Here is a 23427-nt window from a genome sequence, read left to right on the forward strand (position 1 = left end):
GAATGGTTCACATCATGACATGATGCAGAATTAATTCTGTACACAGCAGGCTCATTTTAGTACTCAGCAAAACATAGCAACATATAAATTTCATAGTGCTAAAATAAGAGCAGCCTACAAAAACACTAAGAAAAAAAAGTCCACATATCTGCATTGTGTGCATTGCTTTTCACTTACCAGTCTTAGTTAAGTACAACATATTAGATAAATAATTTCAACAGAAATATAAAATACCCACCTGTTTTGGGGTCAACAGAGAAATATGGCTGTCCCTGAAGAATACTGTACACTACTCTGGCACTGTTTCCATATGTGGGGTCATCTGCATCTGTGGCTGTCACCTGTAGAACAGATGTACCTGTATATACAGGAAAATAAACATTAACTTCCAATAAATAAAATTTTTCAACAAATATTTTCAAATAAATTTTAAAAACCTCTAAAGTCTTCATATTCTAAAATGGAGAGATTAATAACATGTTATCATCATAGCGTTTTTTAAGGAAAAATAGTTACATTAATTTTAAAAAAAATGTCTTTATAAGTGTATGTGTAAAGTGATTACACACATACAAACTTAAACAGAAATTGCAGAGATGTAAACATTAATAGTAACTACATAGCATGCATATTTACCTATGTTCACACACATAGATTCCAAACTTGGATATTGACTTCTAAATAACACAGATTTATGAACTTCAGGATTATCTTCATCCACAATACAAATTAATGTTGAAATATTAAAAGTAACTTGTATAAATGTCCTCAAATGAATAAAAGTTGCTAAATGAATAAAAAAATCTAGCTATTGGGAGGCATCAAAGGTCTAAAAATGAAATAACTTCTAGAACCTTGTTGAGGATGAAAAATAGAAAGATGAGTTCAAAAGACAATTATTTTTATGCTAGTAATAAAAACCACTAGAAGAATAAAATCACAGTTTCTAGCAGATCACTAGGTGGGATAAGTTATGATCAACCCTTTTGAGAAAATAAAATGCATAAGTACTGCACAGATAGAATAGAGACAAGTGATTTTTTCATTTTAGTGTATTTTTCAAGGCATGTAATGATGAATCTTAGCTATCACTGCCAAACACTTCCCATAGGAAATCAGTAAGTGTAAGACTGTGAGTTAATAAAGGATCAGACTTCATTCTATTTGTTTATCTTTATGCAGACACAGCTTTACACAGGCTCCTTGGTCCAGCATTAAAATACCATAATAATAACAGAGCAGGCTGCTCTCACATAACTCTGCATCTGAAAGCAGATTCTCATCTAAATTAGACACTGAGGTATCACATTGAGAGAAACTCTTCATTCACTTTTACCATGCTAGCTTGGACACAAAGAGCTGCTGTTTGTATCTCTACTGGCAACTTAGTAAAATTGTATGCAAATGGTCTGTATACTTCAATTCAGTATCTTCTGGTCACTGAAAAGCCCAAGTATATACAGGCTCAGACATCAATGTATTAACAAATCAAGTATAAGCATACTTGGATGACTTAGAAGTGGAATATTGTAATAAAATCAAGCTGGAGCTAGTTGTATGTTCACAATTATTCAGATATTAATGTTATAGGTAACTAAAAGATTGTTTGTGTTCATGTGGAAAGGTAAACAAATGTGAATGAAAATTTGTGTATTTTTTTCTTAAAATGTTCTAGAAATCAGTTCAGGCCTATTTATTTGCTATCTAAACATAGAAAAAGAGGTCACTTCCAGGAACAGACATTTCCCCCTGCTAGCCCATGACATTGAAATGCTGCAATGATATATTTCTGTAGCCCAGTTTACAAATAATTTCTAGCTTTAGAGGAACTTGTATGATTATATCTTGTGGAATCACTAAAGATTAATAGGTTATGGATGTAGAATGATTTTATTTTATTTTGTAGTTGCGTAAAACAAAACCATATCCATTCAACTGATATAGTCAAAAGCATATCCAGTCAACTAGATATGTTATTCTATCCAGAATGCTGTGTGAGTTTCCATCAGCACTTTTCCCCAGAATTCTAGGAAATCAAGATAAACATATATAATCGATAAACATATTTTGGCTATTTAAGAAGAAAAAAATCAGAAATATTGTGATTTCATAATTCTTTCCTTCTTTAAAGACTTTCTTCTCTCTTTTTATTTTAAAAGAATCTTAGTGCTTGTATAACTCATTGATGTGAGAGAAAAACAGAGCCAGTGAAAGGCAGTGTCTGACATAAGCATCTGACTGGTCATTTTAGAATGAATGGAATGCCATTGTATCCAAAAATTTGCCACAGTGACTTTCTAATATAACGCTATCTCTCTCCCAAGGAAACCCGATAATAGCAATTTAGTATCAAATAGTGGCAAAGTCCTTTTTTTCTACCTAAAAGAGCCCTTAGATTCACAAATTTTAACTCAACCTCCCACCCTGCCTCTCAAACTCTCATTCAGTGGAATGTAGCACTTCAGATGCTTAACTTGTTCACTATCTCACACAAGCACACTCAGCATTTTATGAGATATCCCCATACCATCCTTTTGATCATCTCTTGCCTGATTTGCTGAGCACTGAGGAAAGGCAGTTCGTGAAAGCTGCTGGTTAGAATACCTTGCAAAAAATAAAAAAGGGAAAGAGGGTACTTTTGCCTTCTAACTACTCCTTTCAAAGTTAGCATCATTCAGGCTTGTCTGCACAACAGACAAATCACAGTTCTGGATACATTTGTATCATTTAGATGCAGCATAATTTTTTGTTGTTGAGCTAAGTGGCATTAAGGATTTAGGTAGAGAATTACACATTAGTGCTCTCCTGCTATTTTAAATGTTAAAAAGTCCAAAAAAAAAAAAAAAAAGTAATCAGCTACAAAAGATAAGGGTCTAATTTCTCTGGACACCAGAGGAGAGATATGAATATCAGACCCATACCTTCCATTCTTCCTTTACTAGCTTACTATGAAAGTTCCTGTCAAGAAAGTTTTGGGATGAAAGAATTTTGTCACTCCAGTTAGGAAATAAAAATGACATTTTTTCCCCCAGCTGGAGTCTCTGCTTATTGAGAGTACAACTAGCATTTTTTATGCTTTCCAACTATATTTCAGAGATTACATTTTGGACATTCTCTTTTCTTAGTTAATGCTTTATGAAGAGCTGTAAAGCATGTCTGTATGCACTGAATACCACTTTGTAAGTTTTGTCTTTTTTTTTTCTAGTATAAAAAAAATGGATTATTCAAATGAGGAACAAAATTGTATTTTTATTTCAAAATATCTCCATTTGGTTTTTCTCTCTCTTTTTTTTTTTTTTTAATATATCATTTGCAAGAAAAATTTTCTGAAGTTATATCTCAAAGAAAAGCTGAAAGGGAATATTGCAATTTGTCTCTCTGAAGACAATTTTTTAAATTTTTAATGAGACAGTTCTATAAAATATGTCTGTTGAGAATACAAATTTTTATGCATTACTTTTTATAGTTTTCTATATTATTAAATCTCAAATGGATCAATGTTGAACAAACAACTTTAAAGAAATTATAAACAGGTGAAGTTTAATAAATGCAGGGATTCTTTTCCTAACTAAAGGAATTCTTAGTACTGTCTGAAACCACTAAAAAGTCAACAAAAAGTTATTTAATTTCACAACACAGGAAGTTAAATAGGTACTTCTAATAAAATTCATATGTATGAACAACACTGCTGTTGCATCTTGGTTTGGGGTTTAGGTTAGGGGTTCTGATCTGTTAGCTAGCCGTGTTCTGTGTCCACTCCCCCCCCACCCCATTTCTTTTTCCTCCCTGCGGCGGTTCACTCCAGGTCCCTGACTGTTGGAGCTTCCGCTGTCACTCCTGTGACCACTCCCCATCCTGCCCAGAGAGTTCGGTGCCTGGCACTCCGATCTTCCAACCCCCGTTCACCCCAGAGCCAGGGATCTGCCCCGCGTCCCCGTTGGGCGCTATGGTCCACATTGTCACCACGGCACCTGCCGCCATTGGGCGGGAGGGCCCCTGCTCTCCTTGCCCTGCCCCCAATAAAATCCCGCACCTCAGAGTGCCCGCCACCATTTTCCTCGCACGCCAGCTGGAAGGGTGTCATGGCGCCTCTGAGCAGCTCCCCGCGACAATAAAAGACTTTCAGCCTTCCACATGTAGGGAATCTGGACATTCCTTCAACTCTTTACTGGTGTCTCTCACTCGCAGTGGCAAGAATCCACAGCCAACCCCACCCAGACAGTGGCATGGAGCCGAGTCCGGAAACGCGGTGATCCCGGGTCCCAGAGAGAAGCGGTACCGCTCTAGGTTCCGGAGCTGCCCGGGGACTGGGAAAACACCACCAGACGCTGCGCACTGCCTTTCAGATTATCTGAAATTATGACTAGCTCACATTGGAATACTCTCAAAAGAAGTTCAGAAACATCTACTGTGCCTATTAATTTCTTAAGTAGAATTTATTTGGAACACTCTTCTTATCAAAGAATCACAGAATTGTTAGTGTTGGAAGGGTCATCGAGAGGTCATCTAGTCTTTCCTTTAAACTATCTCAGCACTAAAAATTTAGCATGGAGGGTTTCACTCATTCTGCAGCTGTCAATTAACACATCTGAATGTCTTTTACTGACTGAAAAATATTCTTATTTTCTTTTAATTTACATAAAGATGACTTTCATAAACTTTAGAGCAGACTACAGGGATCTCAATGTAACTGAGTTTTTCATACTACAGAAGAAATAATTTCAGATATAATTTTGGTTCTTGAGCCAAATTTTGTGGAAAAGTTTAATTGAAGGCAAGGAATAGACATTTTCTTTCATCTCTCCCAGAGTAGCACATAAAGCATAAATAGTATGTTTATTTTGTGTCAGTGTCACATCAGAACTGTGATCTAATATCTGCCAAAAAAAATTAACAAAACTTTTTTTCTACTTACTTGTCAGACTTGAAAAAGAAAAGCCATAAATGTCCTACAGTTTTTACAACTAGATTCAGTTCAAGTTGTAGGGAAAATACCACCTCAGATCTTGAGGAGATAAACAAGAACCCTCCTCTGAAACTAAACAAAATAACGGAGATCAAAAATAATGCCACTTAGCATGAGAACTGTTGCAGAGGGACAGTAACTTCAAAAGTTTTTTAAATGATAATGTAAAAATCAGAAGAACTATTCCAAGTGCGGCCTCCTTAGAAATTCACAGAATAACATCAACAAGTTAAGTTATGCATAGACTCCACAGCTAAATGTCAAAAAAAGTGCTAATTATAGAACTAATAAAAGTGACAGAAGTATCTCCATCATTTGACATAAAGAATGTATCCTGTGGAAGTAGTAATAGAATTAGTCTTCCTGAAATTGCAGACAATAAAATTGCTTTCAGAATGCAACAAATACAAACAAATCAATAGGAGACAAAAGATAATAGAGATAATAAATATGAAAGGAAAGTATAATGTAAATCTACAACAGAATGCCTGTATACTAGGATATGAAAATCCAGGTTTATTCACACAAGACAAAAGCCTTGTGGAATAGATATTTTAATGATTTGCCTCAAGTACAACCAGTAAAGTATTTTATTTATAAAACGTAAGCATCAATTCTCTATTTTACTTGTAAAACTTCATTAGTTTACCATAATCCACTCTGTTTTACAAAATACCATTACAGATTATTCAAATCATTCTTTGGAAAACAGTAACATGTATGATGTAGTTGAATAGTAATACCAGACTCTGATTACTGCAGAATTATGACAAATATTTATGTAAGAGTGCTCAATATTGAGAAGATGAAGAAAAAAAAAAGAGAAAACTTTTATGAATATTATACAAATAAAAGTTATTGCATCAGCTACTTTTGATTTTGAAGATAATATTCATCTCTCTTCCACTATCTTTCCTCCTATGTAGAAAATAAAATGCCTCTAAATGTGAAGGAAATAATCAATTAAAATGGTTTCCATTAAAGACAAATAAAACCAAAGAAAGAGAAAGATGGTGTTATGCATTTTTGGAAACAGTTGGTAGAGGAAATGAATTACTCATTAAGACAGCCTGTAGTGTAATGGGAGATAACTGAGATAAAAGCTTAGATGATACTGAAATGAACTGCAACCCCAGCAGTAAAGCTTTGTGCCACAGTGAGTTATCAGACAGTTGAAGAGGTTTTGTACAGAGCCAAAATATTCTTACTGGAAGCTCTATACATTCACTGTAGTAATTCACACAAACATGTATTGTTTGCATTGTCCTGGATTTATGATATTACTCACATAAATGCTGCACTTTTGTCCTTGTAAAAAATTATGTTGTCAATTCTTCTATTAGAGGAAAGTTATAAATTAACTTCAACACCAGAGAAGTATTAAATAAAGAAAACTGATTGCATAATGCAGCACCTCATAGAATAAGAATATCTGAACTACATAACAGGGAAAACCAAAGATTGGTATCTTTTTGAACTTCAGTTCACTTTATAAGAAACTTGATAAATAAACATATATTTAAAATATTCTAAGGAAGTACTGTTCCTTTGTGTTTAATTCTGGGAATAGTATAGACTGCTTATGTAGACATAAGAAAATGCCTTAAAATGTGCAGTTGAATGAGGATATATGAATACATCTTTTTTCTAGAATGGAAACTACAATTTGCCAAGAATATATGTTAAAGCATTCAAGATTAACAGTGACTCCTTTTACAACCAGCATGTGTGTGTGCATACTGTTTTCTTACTGTGAATGCCATAAGTAACATACGGATTGGATTTCATGTCTTCTTCTCATCTCTTCTTAACTCCAATATATTTAACGTACATTCAATGATGTGATGATAACTTTGACAAAAAGTATGTGGCATTTGCACTTGTTAAAAAACTGTTGAATAGCACAGTTTGTTTTCCTTACCCATTTCAGACATCTCTGGCACAGTAACAATGTATGGTCCATCTGTAAATTTTGGTGCATTGTCGTTGATATCCTGCACTTTGATAATGAATTCAGATTCAGGCTCGAGTGGCTTGTTTGTCCGTCTATCAATAGCTTGGGCATGAAGTACATAGTGTGTCTTCTGCTCTCGATCTAGGCTTTTGGTTGAATGGATGTCTCCAGTTGTGTCATCAATAATAAATATAGTCCCTGCCCCTTCTCCAGTAAGAATGTATTTGACTGATCCATCACCTTTGTCAGAATTGGAATGCAGCTGTAGAATAAAAACACATAAAATCATATCAATTTAATGAAATATTTCATAAGCTAAAAAAACTATAATATTACTGTCAGCACCCTTCTATTTTGTTTTCACCTCTACCAATTCTTGTCACAATTCTTCATATACTCTTTGGCAACACAGCCACTTTGTTGAGGGTAATTTTCCACCCAGCATAGTTAATTTCTTAAACTGGGATTGCTTGGGTTATGCATCCATTCTAGAAAACTTCCCTAAGTCAGGAACATTCTAGTAACTGTCATGGTTTTTGTTTCATTTGGTTTTGGTTTTAGTCCTTCTCGTTGTTATTTTTCAGCACTCATTGCTTGAAACCCTTTCCTAATCACTAAACTGGATGCATTCCCACTGAAGATTGTCCACTGCAATGATGGTAATTCAGTCCCACCTACATTTTCCTCTGTGGCCCCAAGAACAACATCATTTACTGTGAAAGAAAACTGCACACTGTGCCAGTGGCAGATGTCTGTCCAGGATTACTCTCTTCCACAAAAAAACATTGGCATTTTCTTTGCAATGGGTTTTGTTTGTTTATTTTTAGCTAGAAAGTTATCTAATTTGCTTGTATTTAAATTATTTATAGTTAAATGATGAAGTTTGACAGACACATTCAGCATTTTCATTGTTCATAAAACCTTGTGCTATTATATATACATTAAATATATTATACTCTTCCTTTAGTACAGTGTACTTTTTAATCTGTTGGGGTAGTGGGGGTGGGTGGAAGGAAAACCTAGCAAGTAGATTGGTAAGTTAAAAGATAACATGAAATGGCTTCCCACTGCCTCACTGTTCCTAACCTGTCTTTAAAGATTTGCCTGTTTATAACAGAAATGAACATGTTTTCTTTGATAAAAAGGGTGATTTTTATATAAACTGAGAGGTTTTGTAACTGTGCCTTTTTTTTCGTTTGAAACAGCTTTAAGAACATAATGTATTTATTGAGGAGTATAACAAGAAAAGTGTTAATGCAGAAATGAACAGCCTCAGGTATTGTGCAGTTATACTGTGATGTGAAATCAGAAGAGAAGCTTTCTTATTTTAAGAAGACATACATTTTTTTCCTTATCCTACTGCCCTGAATATTTTTTTAATATCTGCAGTGTGTCATTACAAAATTTTGATACAGAGCCTGAGCAAAGCAGAAAGAGAATGACAGATATTTTCAATTCATAGGATGCAAGGTGTTTCCTATTTTCAATCTCATTTCAAAAACCATAAAGTGTTGAGTGTTGAATAGAAAGAAAATGTATGAAAGAAAGAAACTTGTATGGTAGAAAACATCTTTTTTTTTTTTTTTTTAACTTCACAAGATATAGAGGTGATGGTATTTTCTCACACACTAGGTGTATCTTTTTTTCTGGGTCTTTGTCTTGCCTTTAAAACTTCCTTGCTATTTGTAAAAGGAGTAAGCATATGGTGATTGATGAGATTTTTCATCTTTTCTACTAAATTAATGAAATATGGTGTTGCACATAATTTATATCTTTTATGTGAGGGGGCTTGGAAGGGGGAAATTTAATAAATTCAAGTTTTTCAACTCATATAAATTTCAGCACAACTTCAGTCAATATGCTATACACTTATCCAAGTCACGTGAAGATCTGACCGAATAACCGACACAAAACTGGTCACGTGAAGATTTGACTGAATAACCAACACAAAACTGGTCCCTACTGTGAACCCCTTTTTTTTTTTTTTTCTCTTAACCAAGGAAAGAAAGAAGTAGTAGTGCTTTTATAGGACAGCAGAACAGTCTTACACATTTAATTTACAGTAGTCATTGGCAAAATTAATCTCTTCCTATCCTCAGAATAACACTGTATTAACAAAGGAATAATTCACTTTATATAAAACACCAACAATCCAAACTTCCTACAGTCAAAATGTTATTTGAAGTGATTTATTTCTAAAAAACAAGAGTAGTGGATATTCTGGTATTCTAGAATAGGCTTACTGATACTTTAATTTCTCAGAACCAATTAGAATTGTAGGATCCTTTTGGGATAAAATGAGCCCTCAATTCTAGTGTTTGCAAATGCCAACAGCAAAATGACAAATTCAATGAGCTTATAAGGAGCTCAAAAGTAACCCAAACTGAGAAAGATCTGAAGGCTTCCCATCACACTTCTCTCCTTTTACCTCTACAGGAGTATATGTAAGAGTATATTCAGGTATACCAAATAGAGATCCCAGCAAAAATCACTGCATCTATAGCTGGAATTTTGAACACATTAATCAATCAAAAAATTGCTAGGTAAGAAATACACAGAATAAGGAATTGCTGTAGAATATAAAAGTAAAACAGCAAAATATCAACATAGGCATGATATTCCAATTCCATACTGCAGAAAGGCACATTGACAAATTCAGTATGATGGCAGAAAATGCATGGACCATTTTGAAAATTAATAATATTAGCTATTTTTTTATTGTGAAGAAATCACTCCTGGTACTTGTCATCAGTGATCATCAGTGAAGAAAATACAGATTTATTTTGAGTCAGAGGGGTTTTACATCTAAAAGTAAGAAAAGTTAGGAAGCACAAAAAATACTCAGCTGCTTTCATGGTCAACAAGTTACTTGTTATTCCTGCTAAATATTGTATTACTCAATAAGCTTCAACTGAAAAATACAGCCAAGAGTATCATCAGAAGAAAACTATCTGCATATTAATAATAATTGAAATCCTTCCATTTACAACTGGGTATTTTAAACTGCACTTATAAGGCAACAACTGAAAAGAAGTAAAAGCTAAAAGAAACTCCTGCTTCCTTACTTCCAGATATGTCTTATATTGTTTGAAATACAACACTTTGATTTATGCCTTTTGACTTTTAATGCTGAATTTTAAACTCACAGAGGAGACTTTTGCATAGCAAAATGGCATTTTCTTTGTCAGTTGTTTATATTTCAGTTTTCCTGCAAAGTAAAGATTAAAGAACTGTTTGTCTTCTTTAATTCTTCCATCTTAGTACAAATTGGTCCAAGTAGAAAAATATCAAGAGTTCTCTCAAATGCTTATTTGCAATATGTGTTGTGCTGAGAGAGCCCCTGGGAATCCCTACTTCAGACAATGTTTACTAGATTAACTAGAGATTTATGTCCCTAAGCATGGTGCACTTCTCTCTTTTCTCTGTACTACGAAATCATTTCCACAACAAGAGGTTTACTCCACAAAAACATTTCCAATAAAAATAAATATGATTCACCTCTTTGTTTACAAATACATGGTTTGGGAGGGTGTATTTCAGCAGTGCTGCCTATAATAAATAGGTTCTAAAAATATTGAGGGAGCAAAATCTAGTTGGACAGTGGTGGCCTTTCTCTCTGCTTGGGACTGATATAGCTAATTCTCTTTCAGATTAATTTGGCACAGAGGTGAATGTCACTAAGCAATGCAAATGCAAGCCAACACATATTTTGTTGAGACCTAATTCATGTGACCTGGGGAAGTAATTTCAAACCATATCCCTAGAAAGGGTGTGGCCCGGTCATGACCCACCTGGGGGAGTCTCCAGTGTCTCAGTCCCAGGGAGTTTCCTCACTGCACTGATCTCTGACAGCAACGTCTCCAATTCTCCAAACTGCAGTCAGTGCAGACTTCTGAATTCCCTGAGGAAATGTGGACTCTATTCTAAGTGATGAGCTGGCTGGTTTGGTTATGCTTATAAGAATATATAAGATATATAAGAATATATCTGTTTAATATTCTGAATCTGTCCACAACCAGAAGCTGCCAGGAAGTATTCAACTTTCATCCCCTTTGGTCATTATTCCTGTCTTTATTTCTCTGCTTTTTTTAGGGAAGGAAGAAGCTGAAAATAATAGCAAATGCGCATATCTGGAATATTCCCTTTGTTGACCCAGTGGCCTACACTTCTTGACATATTTAATAGCAAGTTGCATCCAGGAAGATTTATGATGGTTCCTCAGTCTTTAACTATCCCATATCAGCAGTGTATGACTGATTTTGCAGAACAGTAACCAAAGTGTCCCTGTTTTTCTAACACTTCAACATTTTTCTTCCATCAGTCCATTTAAAAGCTCATTTTCTTTTAGAATTCCTGCAGAAACTGCAGAAGGGCTACATTAATCAAAGACATGATTTGCAGATACATGCAAATATTTCAGTTAATGAGTATTCTTTATATTCTTATATTAATTTTGATACTATGAATCTTTAAATGCTTTTTTTGATGCACCAGCATATTAACTGCTGTAAAATGAATCTACAGATTGAATGCTAATTACCCACCTAGTAAAGCGTTTTTGCTGTTTGTAACTGAAAAATGATCAAGTGACTAAAGCCTAATCACAACCACAAATATCAGGTGGCTGTTGCTTAGTCACTGGCCTTATTGACTTCCAATCAACTTCATGCATTTGCATTGTTTTAGCTGATGCTTAGCCATTTCATACATCCAAATATTTGAACATACCTACTTGTCAAGCAACTGACCACATATAGGCAGAAATTACTGGACAACAGGAAAGAGATCCAATGGGAAAAAAATCCATACTAATAGGTGCTACAAAACCAAAACTCAATCCAAAAATTGAGAAGAAAGCCAACAGCCTACTTCTCCCGGGAATGCGGAATGTTATCAACTCACAGTGATCACCATGCTCCCCTGCACTTGCCTCAGGAAAACAAGCTGCAACCAGAAAACCATGCATGACTAGAAGAGAAAAAAGCCTGGATAAGAGGGGCAAATGAAAAGCAGAAGAGTTGTCTGTTAGTGACTAAACTGCATGACTGCTTCCTCCTGTTTGCTTTAGTTGAAAAATCTGCCTTCTTGGAGTGTAGTGTGGGTGGCATTTTAAGTGGACTGCTTATAACTTTTACTTGGACTGCTAATAAATTCTTGATATATGATCTGGATATATCTTGTTCCAGAAACAAAAAATATTATGAAAAGATTGCCTTATATGAACTAAACTCAAATCCAAGGCTGATTTGAAAAAATCTAGAACTGTTGCACTAACCTAATGAATTTAATCAGAGTAGAAGTGGCTATGCACATAAACACTTATTTTGAAATAACTGTGGATAATTAAAAATTATTGTTGTAAAATAATAAAAAATAAAAATAATTTGCACAGGATTCCAAAAGCAAAGCCTGAGTTACGGTAGTGACACTATCATTATGTCTTGCATAAATATTGTGTTCTGTTCAGAGAGCACCACATTATTTCAAGGAAAGCAGCAGAATCTCCCCTTCTTAATTTTGTTGTCACTGTCAATCAGTTTAACTTGACAAGAGGGACCCAGCGCAACACTACTGCAGTAAAGTCCACCAATGAATGCCCAGCCCAGAGGAATGACAAAATTAGCTCACCATGAGGTATGAGTTTTAGCAAAACATAGAGGAATGTACTGTTAGTTTGCTTTTGATGCAAAGAATGGTTTATTGCCTCACTAAAAACATCAAAATGTTGAGAGATATATAAAGAATTAATGGCAGAGCACTAACACACTTAGTAAAAATGTTTTACTCTTCCCTCTACTAAGAACTGCAATCATACTGACTTCCTTTGATGTTTATATAGAAAAACATTTAATTAAAAAAATGTAAAGTAAAGCATTAGTAGCAAAAACTACATTTAAAATTTCTCTTGATGGTGCACACTGCAAAAGCAGAGTCTAGCTGATACTGCTGAAATGTTCATTGTGTCTATACAGTAAAAACATTGTCAGTTTTGCTGCTGACTTGCTTCCCTTGGTCTGAACTATAATATATATTTTAATGAAAGACACTGCTCTGGGCAATGTCATACATTTTGATGGAATTTTCAGAGGGAATCATTAGCCCAGGAGATAAGTGTACTATCCAAAGCAGTGCCCACAAATTGACAAAAAGTTATTCCACACCCTTGTCAAACAGAGGAAGAAAATAGAAAACCGCAATTTCGCCCATCTGCTGAATGAGTTTTCTGAGATAGAAGATAAATAATTGGATTGCAATCATCCAGGAAAACACAACTGAAACAATATTAACTTCACAATATAACACTATAGCACACAAACATCTGTTCTTGCAAGATGTTTCTGCTTGCAAGTGGCTTCTCTGAAGTCTGCTCCTTTGCTGCAGCCATTAGTGAGACTGCAATGAAAGAAGTATGCAGATGCATAAACAATCACATCTGAAACAGCATCAGATGTACTAAAGCAGCCATAAATGGTCAACATTAGCTTCTATTTTCTCTCTAAATAAAAAAACTCCAGGGAATGAAAAAGGAAAAAAAGAAAAGTAATTCTAAAACACAATAATTTTTTAAATATAAAAAACCTGTCATTTTGTTTTCAAAGAACACTATATATTTTTTACAAAAATAGAGTCCCAAACTGTTCTTTTAGTGTACTATGTGTCCATACTATGAATCTTCCGTATGGAAGAAAAATACACTTTAGTGAAGTTTTTATCTGATCTCTCTTCACAGCAGTAAGCTTTCATTTCAAACATCTTTTACTTGGGCAAATGCTGTGATGGGCATAGAAACTATTCTATTTTTCCCAGGAACTAGGTTTTACACAGTATTTGGGTTTTAGTGGTTTTTAAGAGTTTCACAGACTTGAACAGAAGCAAGTTACTAAGAAATAAGAAAAAAAAAATCATATTTGGTCTTCAGTTTTCAGTACCTCTTCACAATTATTGTCACTAAATCTCACTTTAAAATCAATAAATATGCAATCATGGTGATAACTTAGATTCCTAAATCCATTCAGGAGGACCATGAATTTGACAGTTTGAATCCAAGTGCCTTGATGATACATTGCTTCTCAAATAAGCCTTGATCACGCATCATCATTGTAAGAAGAATATTCTGCTTCTATTTTTGTTACTAAATCATATTAAGATTATGATATGACAGCATAAAGCACTTCAAAAAATCTCACAATTCCTACAGATGGGTATAAGCAGTATTGGGAAATAGAAGCTTTTCAGTTGATGGAAGTACTCTTGGGCACAGGTCCTGCAGACCTCTCACTTACTTAGACCACTGAAGTTCTTTGTCTGTAAATGCCTCAGCATTCAGCTACACAGTCATGGATGCATTAAACCTCAAAGATGCCAAAAGCAGTCCTAGGTACCAATATCATAACTTGAATTACCTGCTCAAGTCAGCCTGCTTTCACATGAAAGGATGTTTGCTTAAGACATCGAAGAAGTCAAGGTCAGAAAAAGAGTAAGTGCATATATTTTCTGACCCAAGAGATGCAAGAGTTCGGGGCTTGGAAGGTCACTGATGCAGTGAAAAGCTATTCTTCACTGAAAAACATTGTGCATTTATGACAAAAATGGAGTAAAAGCATGTGTAAAAACAGTGTGTTTCCACACACTGTTTCTGCAGACTTTCTACAGGTGATTTTGACTTTCAGTTCTTCTTTGGTCAAGCTACTCTCATTGCACTTTTATTTATTTTTTTTTCCATGTGTACAAAGAGAAAATCAAACTCTTCTTTTTTTTTTCCATTTCCAGTACAGAAGGCAAAAAGGGAAAAAAATCCCTGGTAATAGGGTCTTCCAAAAAGAAAAGATGTATATCTTTTACTGAACAGGAATGTCAACCTAAGGATTATTTAGGATTTTTCAATATGTGAAAAAGCTATTAGTTCTCTAAAACCCTGATCAATGAGTTTTGTACTATGTGTGATGTCTACGCATAGAGCTTCTCCTGATATTGAGAGTGGTAGAAGTAGCTCCCTGCAGCACATAGCTGTAAGTGTAATAGTACTCAAACTCTTTTTGAAGGAACCATTTGTTTGTTGGCTTGTTTGTTTGACAGTGCTACAGCTAATACTGTTTGCTCTATGAAAGATCTGAAGACAGCACATTAATTTTTAAGCACTGGGAAAACAACTCTGCTGTGTACTCTTGTGATATTCTAAATTACATCTTTTTACTATGCTCTTCCTAAGAAATACTGTGAAGAAAAAAACCAAATGTGTGATTTTCTGATGTAGTATTTGTGAGCCATGTAAAATCAGCTATCGGAATTTTATTTTTTTGCCAGGGACCTGATTACTTACCCAATTACAGAGTTTGATTAGGAAAAAAATATTATGTGGAAAAGATCAAGGCAAGATAATTAATTTACCAGCTTCCTTTTATCCCATTCTTCCATAAAACATTCACACATTTTTGAGTTTGATGTCTTTGAAGCTAATTTGCTGAGAAAATTTTAAGGTTGTGTAAAGAAAACAGGTTAGCTACTGCCCAATGGCTTCTTCTTCAGGTGAAAAAGTTATTTCATTCTGAAGAAACTGAAAAGAATACATTACCATGTGTCATCAAGGACTTAATATATCATTGTTTAAAAAAGATTTAATCTCCATATTTTTGTGAACCCCCTATAAAATCATAATAATGCATTTTCCAGGTAAAATAAATACATGCTTTTTATTATTGAGATGATTATTTTCTTTCGGTGATTTTATTTGTTAAGACTTTGTTATATACTTTTGAAATATTAGGAAGTAGTATAACATCGAATATCAGGATACTAATTCATTGGGGTATTGATTCACTGCTTATTCAGTATTAAACCCTTAAAATCATGTTCTGGTTCTGCATCTGGAATGCGATTTCATCTCTTTCATGTGGTGTACAGCTTTTCTTCTTGTTAGGTGAAATTTATATTCATAAAAAAGCTCCTTCTGTATAGAGTTTCCATTACAACTCTCACATCTCTCATGTGATCTCTCTCACATCTCTCTTCTGCATCTCTCTTAGAAGAGACTATATTTTTTTTTTCTGTTTATAGACATTTTCCCTCTTCCTCTATGGTAGAACTCTTCTTGTTTGCTAGAAACAAAAACTACTACATGATAGAGTAAAAAATCTCAGCAACATCATGTTGAGGGAATGTTTCCATAAACTTGAAAGATCACCTGTGCCTCAAAATCTGCAAGTTTGAACATCTTTGTTGTGTAAGTCAGAAGGTTCATGTTCAGAGCAGAAGCTTATCACCAGCCCTCTCGACAGGTATGTCATGAAATGACTACCATAACAAAGTGACAAAGTGATCCTGGCTGTTACAAAGATGACTGTACTTTTACAAGTCGGAATAAAAAAATAAAAACATATCAATACCAGTGAATGGGAATGCAAACAACTTTCCTTAACTTCACCATTCTTTCTGTGGGCTGTAACAAAAACTTTTTGGATCCCATATGTATGTAAATTGGAGAAATTTATTAATCGTTTCTGTGTATTTCTCTACTTCACACAAGCATTCCCAGGAATAAATACAATTTCTGAGCTCAAGGTTTTTTAATCAGGTAATTCTTACCTATTAGCACATTTTTTTCAGTGTTACTTCTTTTGTCTTTCCAGATTTACCATGACCCACTGCAGTGAATAAAAACCTGAACTGCCACTAATGCACGTTTTTGATTTTAAGATATAGCAAAACTCTCATTTTCACATTTACTTCAAGTGCAACTTCTAGATTAGTAAAACATAAGTTCTGAAAGCATTAATAAAACAGTTTTACATTCACAATTAATGACTGATTGGTGTTTTGAAACAGCACTCGTGCAGAGGCCTGGTGTAACGTATAAGGTTTTGCTGCATTTTGCACCTGAAAATATGCTTGCAAGTGCTGCATGATATTTTTTCAGCACAGTATGGACAATTTCCATATTTTCATAGACAACTGCCATCCTTCATTGTGACTGACAACACACAGTCTAACAATGAGAATAAGAGAATATGCTGGACTTTTGAAATAGCAACCAAAGAGACCAAGCCATCCAAATTTTTAGAGACTCACAGTTAAATTTGTAATATACTTAATTTGTTCTGTGTTTAATCCATGAAATAAATGTTTTTAAAAACAGCTGTAGTATATTTTTCTATAATGGGATGTAAAAGAAGTATCTGCAGATGACATAAATGTGTACAATCATGTAACATTTGGTGTTCTAGTTTTGCTGTAGTAAAAGCAATAACATTTACATTAACATTGTCCCATATGTTAAAAAACATGGAAAGTGTGCAAAAGAATTTATCTTACATAGCTTTAGATAAATAGATATTTCATAATGAAATAATACCTTCTTCTCAAAGTTCGACTTTTCTCACTGAAAAATACTTATGTTCTTTGTTGTCTATTGTAAAGTCACATATGGTTCATGCTTGAACTTTTTTTCATTTTTCTGTAGGACAGGTATATCTGGACCATGGAATTATCTTGAATTTAACACAAGAAAAATGTAGTTGAGAACTACTTTCTTTCAGTTACCCTTTGAAACTGTTTAATAGAAAGCATTTCAACAAAGCATGAGAGAGGCTTATTGACTTACTAAAATGAACAGTAATATAATCTGCATGTTACTTGTAACACAAAATCTATGTTTCTGATTAAGAAAGAACTATACTATGTTCACTTTCATCTAATTCCAATAGGTAGCACCAATATTCTCTTTCTGTACGTGTAAAGAATCCCAGACATGATGTTTCATTCACTGCTATCACTTAGTAAAGTAAGGGATGAAATCTGTTAAAATTTGATCTTTCTCCAGGACCAGTATTCAAACTATATTAAAAGTCAGAACCATATTATTCACTCTTCAAGGCAATATATTCCTCTCCTTAGTTTTTCTTATGGGTATGCTGATACATCAATATAGATATAATTTATCATGAACATTTCGATGACTTATCTTTACAGAGATGCTCTGACACCTTCTCCCTTCTCAAAAAATACTCAGGCAGAATAGGATTACAATCCCTAAAGCTATTGGCTGCCAAGAAACTGTTAGGTACAAATGATTCTTTAAAACATTATGTGTAAAATAACAGGGAAAAGAATATAAAAATAGTTCATTCTGGGAGGCCATTAAAATGACCATTAATAGATGTATTACTACACATTCTTGCTAGCAGTACAAGACAGTGTCAATGCAGAGCACATACAGTCTTCTTTGGATGTATAATTTGTTCATTAACACATTTTCCATGACAGACTGTTTTCTTTACATTTAAGCACCTCAGGAGGAAGTGCCCATATGTCCCAGCAGAAGATCTAGGGGTATGATTCTGATGTTCCAGGGTCTTTTTTTTCCTAACCTAATACTGTGAAGTCAAAAAATATTTATTCTTTTTCACGAAAAAATGAAAATAATAAAAACATATTGCTTGATATTTCAAACACCCACTGAATGCAAGTTTTCACTTAGTCATCCTAAAGTGAGTAAATATTACTCATATTGCTAAAATCCTATTTATTCCATGTAATGAATAATCTAGCAGGTTACTATGTTCAGTGGTGCTATATAGTCTTAACATAAGAATTCAGGGCAACAAAGATGACTACTAATTAGGCAGCAGAAACAAAAATTCTATTTTGGCAAGAGGTCAACTTCTTTTTCCCCCCTTAAAAGATAATTTTAAAATCACATAATCAACTGGAAATAAGTTCCTTCTGACCCAAACAATGTTGTGCTCATAGAACTAAATAAAACCCAGACAAATGTTGGAAATGTAGTAAATATCACATTCTCTGAAGGCATGCTCAAGAAAACTCTGGGTAAAACCAGGACTGACTCCTACTGCCCACCTCTTATGTTAATATAAATAAAATTTTTGTTCAGACACAAATTCATGTCGTGGAGAATTTCACATATGCTTGAGAGGAGCAAATACAGAATAAGTATTCAACATCACAACAATTCTGACAGTAGGAGTAAAACAAGAAAGATTGTATCAAAACAGTTCCTCTGTAAATGCCAATGAAGTATATTTTGTCTTTCCTAAGAAGGATAAATTCCTAACTTCATCTAACTTGTAGAGGAAAAAAAAAATCTACATTCTGAAGAACAGACACTTATAATTTCCCTTAGAGATTAGTAACACTAGAAATGAAGTAGTTTTACTTTAGAGCAACTTTTTTATCTATCTGGCTCACAACTAATTCCAAAAGAAATTATACTAAAAATGTTGCATATGTCTTCAATGACACGTCACAATGTGTAGGAGATTGGCTTCAAAACTACATTTTCTTTCATTACTTATTGCCTGACTTTTTGTACAATGCATAAAATCAGAAAAAAAATATATGTATTGTTTCATCCCAGATTTTGGGTTCAGATTAGGGGTTTTGATATGTATTACTTAGCTGGTTTTGTGTATCCCTTTTTACACCCCTGTTCCCCCCATGGTGTCCAGCTCCAGATCAATTCCAGCAACCACCCCCTGCCCCTTCCTGAGGTTTCCCTGTTGGTTACCTTTTCCCCTGCAACCCCATTCACCCCGGAGCCTGTGTCTGCCCCTGTCATGTCCCTGTTGGCCATCCCAGTCCACGTCACACCCTCGTAGCCTGCCCCCATTGGGCGAGGGGGCTTGCGCCTCCCTTGGCCGGCCCCCTATAAAACCCCACTCCGTTTTATGCTCGCCGCCATTTTGTCTACACGGTGTTGGAGAGCAGCAGTGCTTCTCCATCGCAGCTCCACACGCCAATAAAAACTCTCCTGCCGACCACGTGGACAGAGTGGACAATTCCTTCCTTCTTCACCTCACCCCTCACTCCCGGCAGCAGAACGCGGCCAGCCCATCCCCGGTGCGTAAACACAAAGGCGCCTGGAAGCAAGTGGCGTCCCCGAGTCCTGCCAAGAAGCGGTGCCACTCTAAGCTCTCTGGAGCTGCGCAGGACCAGGGAAAAGAACGCAACCTCGTAATTTATTTTAAATATTTTTTTATATGTAATCACTCAGTGGTTGCACTTTAAAAAAAAAGTCATACTAGGAACATATTCATACAAATATCCTGTGGTTTGAATTACAAAGGTCCTTTTGGCTTACAAACAGGAGAAGAGCTATTTCCTTTTTAGACCCAGGTTTAGATTCAAATTGCATGAAAATAAACAAAAAGAGATAATATATCCAACTCTGCAGATGAGGCCTATTGAGCCAACCAATGATGCTCCTTCAGCTTCCAACAACATCTGCAGACATCACATAATTAAAATACTACTTAGGCAATACCTAGTACAAGTCTCCAAAGCTTTAATTCACACCAGGTCATGAATGGCAGGGTAAGATGGTTCTCAAAACATTAAATTGTTATAATTAAACTAATTGCTTGCTCAGGCTCAGCTATCTGTTTAAGGTCAGGGCAGGAGCAGTGAGCACTCAGGCAAGCTGCAGAGTACGCAGTGGTACAGGAGATCAAAGGGAGAACCTTTCTGAAGACTTCCGATTTTTCAGAACAGATTAACTTTGTGGGTTTTTTTTTTTTTTTTATTTTATAAACTGGAGGTGGATTGTTGTATTGAACCTTTAGTCCAAAGAGGGAAATCCCTCTCCTCAGCCGAGAAGATCACATCCTTATCTGATCAAGCTCTTTTCCTTGGGCTATCTTACATCCATCTACCTTTCAAAAAGTTCCACCATGCCTCTTCACTTTTCATCTTTACACTAAATTCTTGTATGCATCCTAGCCTGTAACACTCTTGTTTGCATGCTCCATGTGCACTGCAGTTCCTACAATCCCGCCTCCTGCAGCATTCACACTGAATGCACTGATAGACTGTCATGTCAAGGACATATGAAAATTTAAACATAAGATTTTGGCTCTTAATTTTTTTGCTGAATGATATGGAGAATTTTGGAAGGAGGAAGGATGATTGGGTGAAAAACTCTGCAGCGAATAGAGAGTTATAGAAACATATGTATGTTTTCAAATAGAAAAAAGTCCAAAACTAAAGCTGTTTTTTAAGAATTAGGGTGGCCAATGTGGAATTTTCATTAGAGTAAGTAATTCAAAGTTAAGGAGCCCTCTGTTTCAAGACCATCTGTGTTTCAGTCTTTCCTAAACAAATCCAAAGGCTCTATAGGCAGGCAAAAAATGCATTTTCAGTTAAAAAACACAACCTGCCCCTTCCCACCAAAATATTCACATTCAGTTCTGTAAAGACAGGTGTACACATATTTATATATACAGCACATATACAATCTCAGTGAAGTTGAGAAAGCTTAGATATACAAGTATTTTAGAATACTTCTCTCCCATTTTGTGGGGTTTATTTGGAATGGGGAATTAAGACATTTTCCACAATTCTACATAAATTTCTAACATAAAGAAGAAAGCTTCCATCAGTCATCTTAAAACATATGATATGGCTGTGATAGCAGCTCTGCAGAAAGACATCAAGGACAGATTTGGTAAAGCATAAGTTTGCCTGCCATTTATTTCCTCTCTGGAAGTGGTGCTTCCAGTATTATGCTGTTATTCAAATTAGCAAGTGAGGGGAATAGTTGCTTGCAAAATTCTGAAAATACTCAAAGACAAGTGAAGTCTTGTGAAAGCATAATTTAATTAATGATAGATAACAATCCAGAAAGTGGTTTCACAGCCCACAGTTTGGATTAGTACACCTAATTTCTGATTAATTCCATTTATATCTTCCAGAAGTAATGTTGTTGCTTTACTTCTGTCTGTGTAGTTTTACCTCTTCCACCACATGCACATCATGCTTTTTTTTGTGAGTTTTTAAATGTTTTTCCTTCTTTCCTTTTCAAGTTCCATTTGACCTTAAAACTTAAAAATTGAAGGCCTGTGAAATAGAAACAAATTTCTACCTGATATTAAACCAGTAAATTTCTTTCTAGTAAATATGAATTTTTCCTACTTTCTCCTGACCCACCGCAAGCACAGCTTACTGTATATGAATGCATCTAACAAAAGATTTCTCAGCTGGCCTTCAATGTCAGTTTCAGTATATATTTAGTAAGAAATACAAGACTTTTTTGCAGAGTAGTCTAATAATGAAAAATACCAATTCTGGACAATCTCTTCAATGATAATGACAATATTGACAATAAAAATATTATTCTTTCAGGCAGAGGAACAATATTTTTCACAGCTTTGTTCCCCTGACTCATGCAAAAGGAGGAGAGAGGTGATATTTCAAAACCTTGGCTGGTGAGGTATCCAGGCTAGATTATCAGAAATATTCCCTACTAACCTAGTATTTAAAATAACTGGTTTTTGGACACTCTTATATAGGACTTCTCCAAGGACCCTCTGCATGGAGGAGGCACCTCTCTGTGCGAAAGATGCATTGGCTCAGGAACTCCAGAAAAAAAAAATCAAGTGGACCCTGGCATGTCCAGCATTAACGTTACTACACCAGGGAATCTTGTGAGATTTTCTGATGTTCTAATAATAACTATACACCTAAAAATCATGTTAAGACAGATAAAAGTTTCAATATGATAAGTTCTGGATATGATTTCATTTTAGTTTGCAAAGATTCTACTTATTCCCCCAAAACATCCCCAACTTGATAATGTAGTTTCAGTAGTTAATGTACAAGTAACTCTGGCTTATGGACAATTGCCTTAGATGTAACAAACAAGAATAAAAAAAATCACAAAAAAACCCCAAACAACCACCCAAAAGAAGCAAAAACCACCAAACAATAATCCCAAAATAGAACAGAAGGCAGAAAAACCCCAGGAGAACCCCACACGCCCCCAAAAATCCCCACAAACACACACACACAAATGAAAACATGAGAGAAAATGAATGAAAAATTAATAAAGAAATGAACAAGATGATGCAAAAGATTACTGATTAAATGAGACAGAGTAGACAAAACTTTGTTAGAAAAGGTTTAGTCATAGTTGGACCCATGGCAGGCTAGCATTGTGATCTTTTGATGTTTCTTCCTGACCTAAAATTCTGTGGTTTCATGTATATGGTTATTTCATGTATAAATCATCTCCTTTCAATCTGTTATCCTTTTTTGATTACGGAAAGGTAAAGTTTCAATTCCATGAATAAATTAGACTCTAACTTTTAAAGGTAGCATTTAAAAAGGGTAGAAAAAGGGTCTATTTTTTCAGGGAATCATTATTTCATTACACATCAGCAACATGTAATTTATCTTGTAGACAGGAATGCTGAAAACCTTCCACAACATATTTTCATGAATCAAACAAAATCTGCAAAAAAACCCCAAGCATAGAAACAAGGCAGGTAGTTTCTACTTCAAATTTCTAAAGAGGTGTAAGGCTTGAAAATAGCAGATTTATTAATTTCCTTATAATTATTGAAATAGCTATTTATATTTATGTTTAAGGTTAGCCCCATATGAATAAATAGGGGCTTAAATACAAAAATAATGTGTGATCATACCACTAATATTAGAGAATTATCATGTGTTAGTTCTCAGTTAGAGGATTTATCATATGTTAATTATTTGTCTTTCG

At 34.8% G+C, this 23427-nt stretch overlaps 1 protein-coding gene across 9 annotated transcripts in view; it reads right to left on the minus strand.

Annotated features, from left to right (window-relative positions):
• The window catches only part of CDH18 (cadherin 18), a 527119-nt gene that overhangs the window by 123527 nt on the left and 380165 nt on the right, over nucleotides 1–23427 (minus strand). For all 9 annotated transcript variants that reach the window (XM_068197208.1, XM_068197189.1, XM_068197200.1 and 6 more), the window contains 2 exons: nucleotides 6888–7182; nucleotides 239–358 (listed from right to left, as the gene is read on the minus strand). In XM_068197208.1, coding sequence (XP_068053309.1) covers nucleotides 239–358; nucleotides 6888–7182 — 415 coding nt within the window. The remainder of the gene's footprint in view (nucleotides 1–238; nucleotides 359–6887; nucleotides 7183–23427) is intronic.

Source organism: Anomalospiza imberbis, chromosome 1 (genome assembly GCF_031753505.1).
Source record: "Anomalospiza imberbis isolate Cuckoo-Finch-1a 21T00152 chromosome 1, ASM3175350v1, whole genome shotgun sequence".
NCBI lineage: Eukaryota > Metazoa > Chordata > Aves > Passeriformes > Viduidae > Anomalospiza > Anomalospiza imberbis.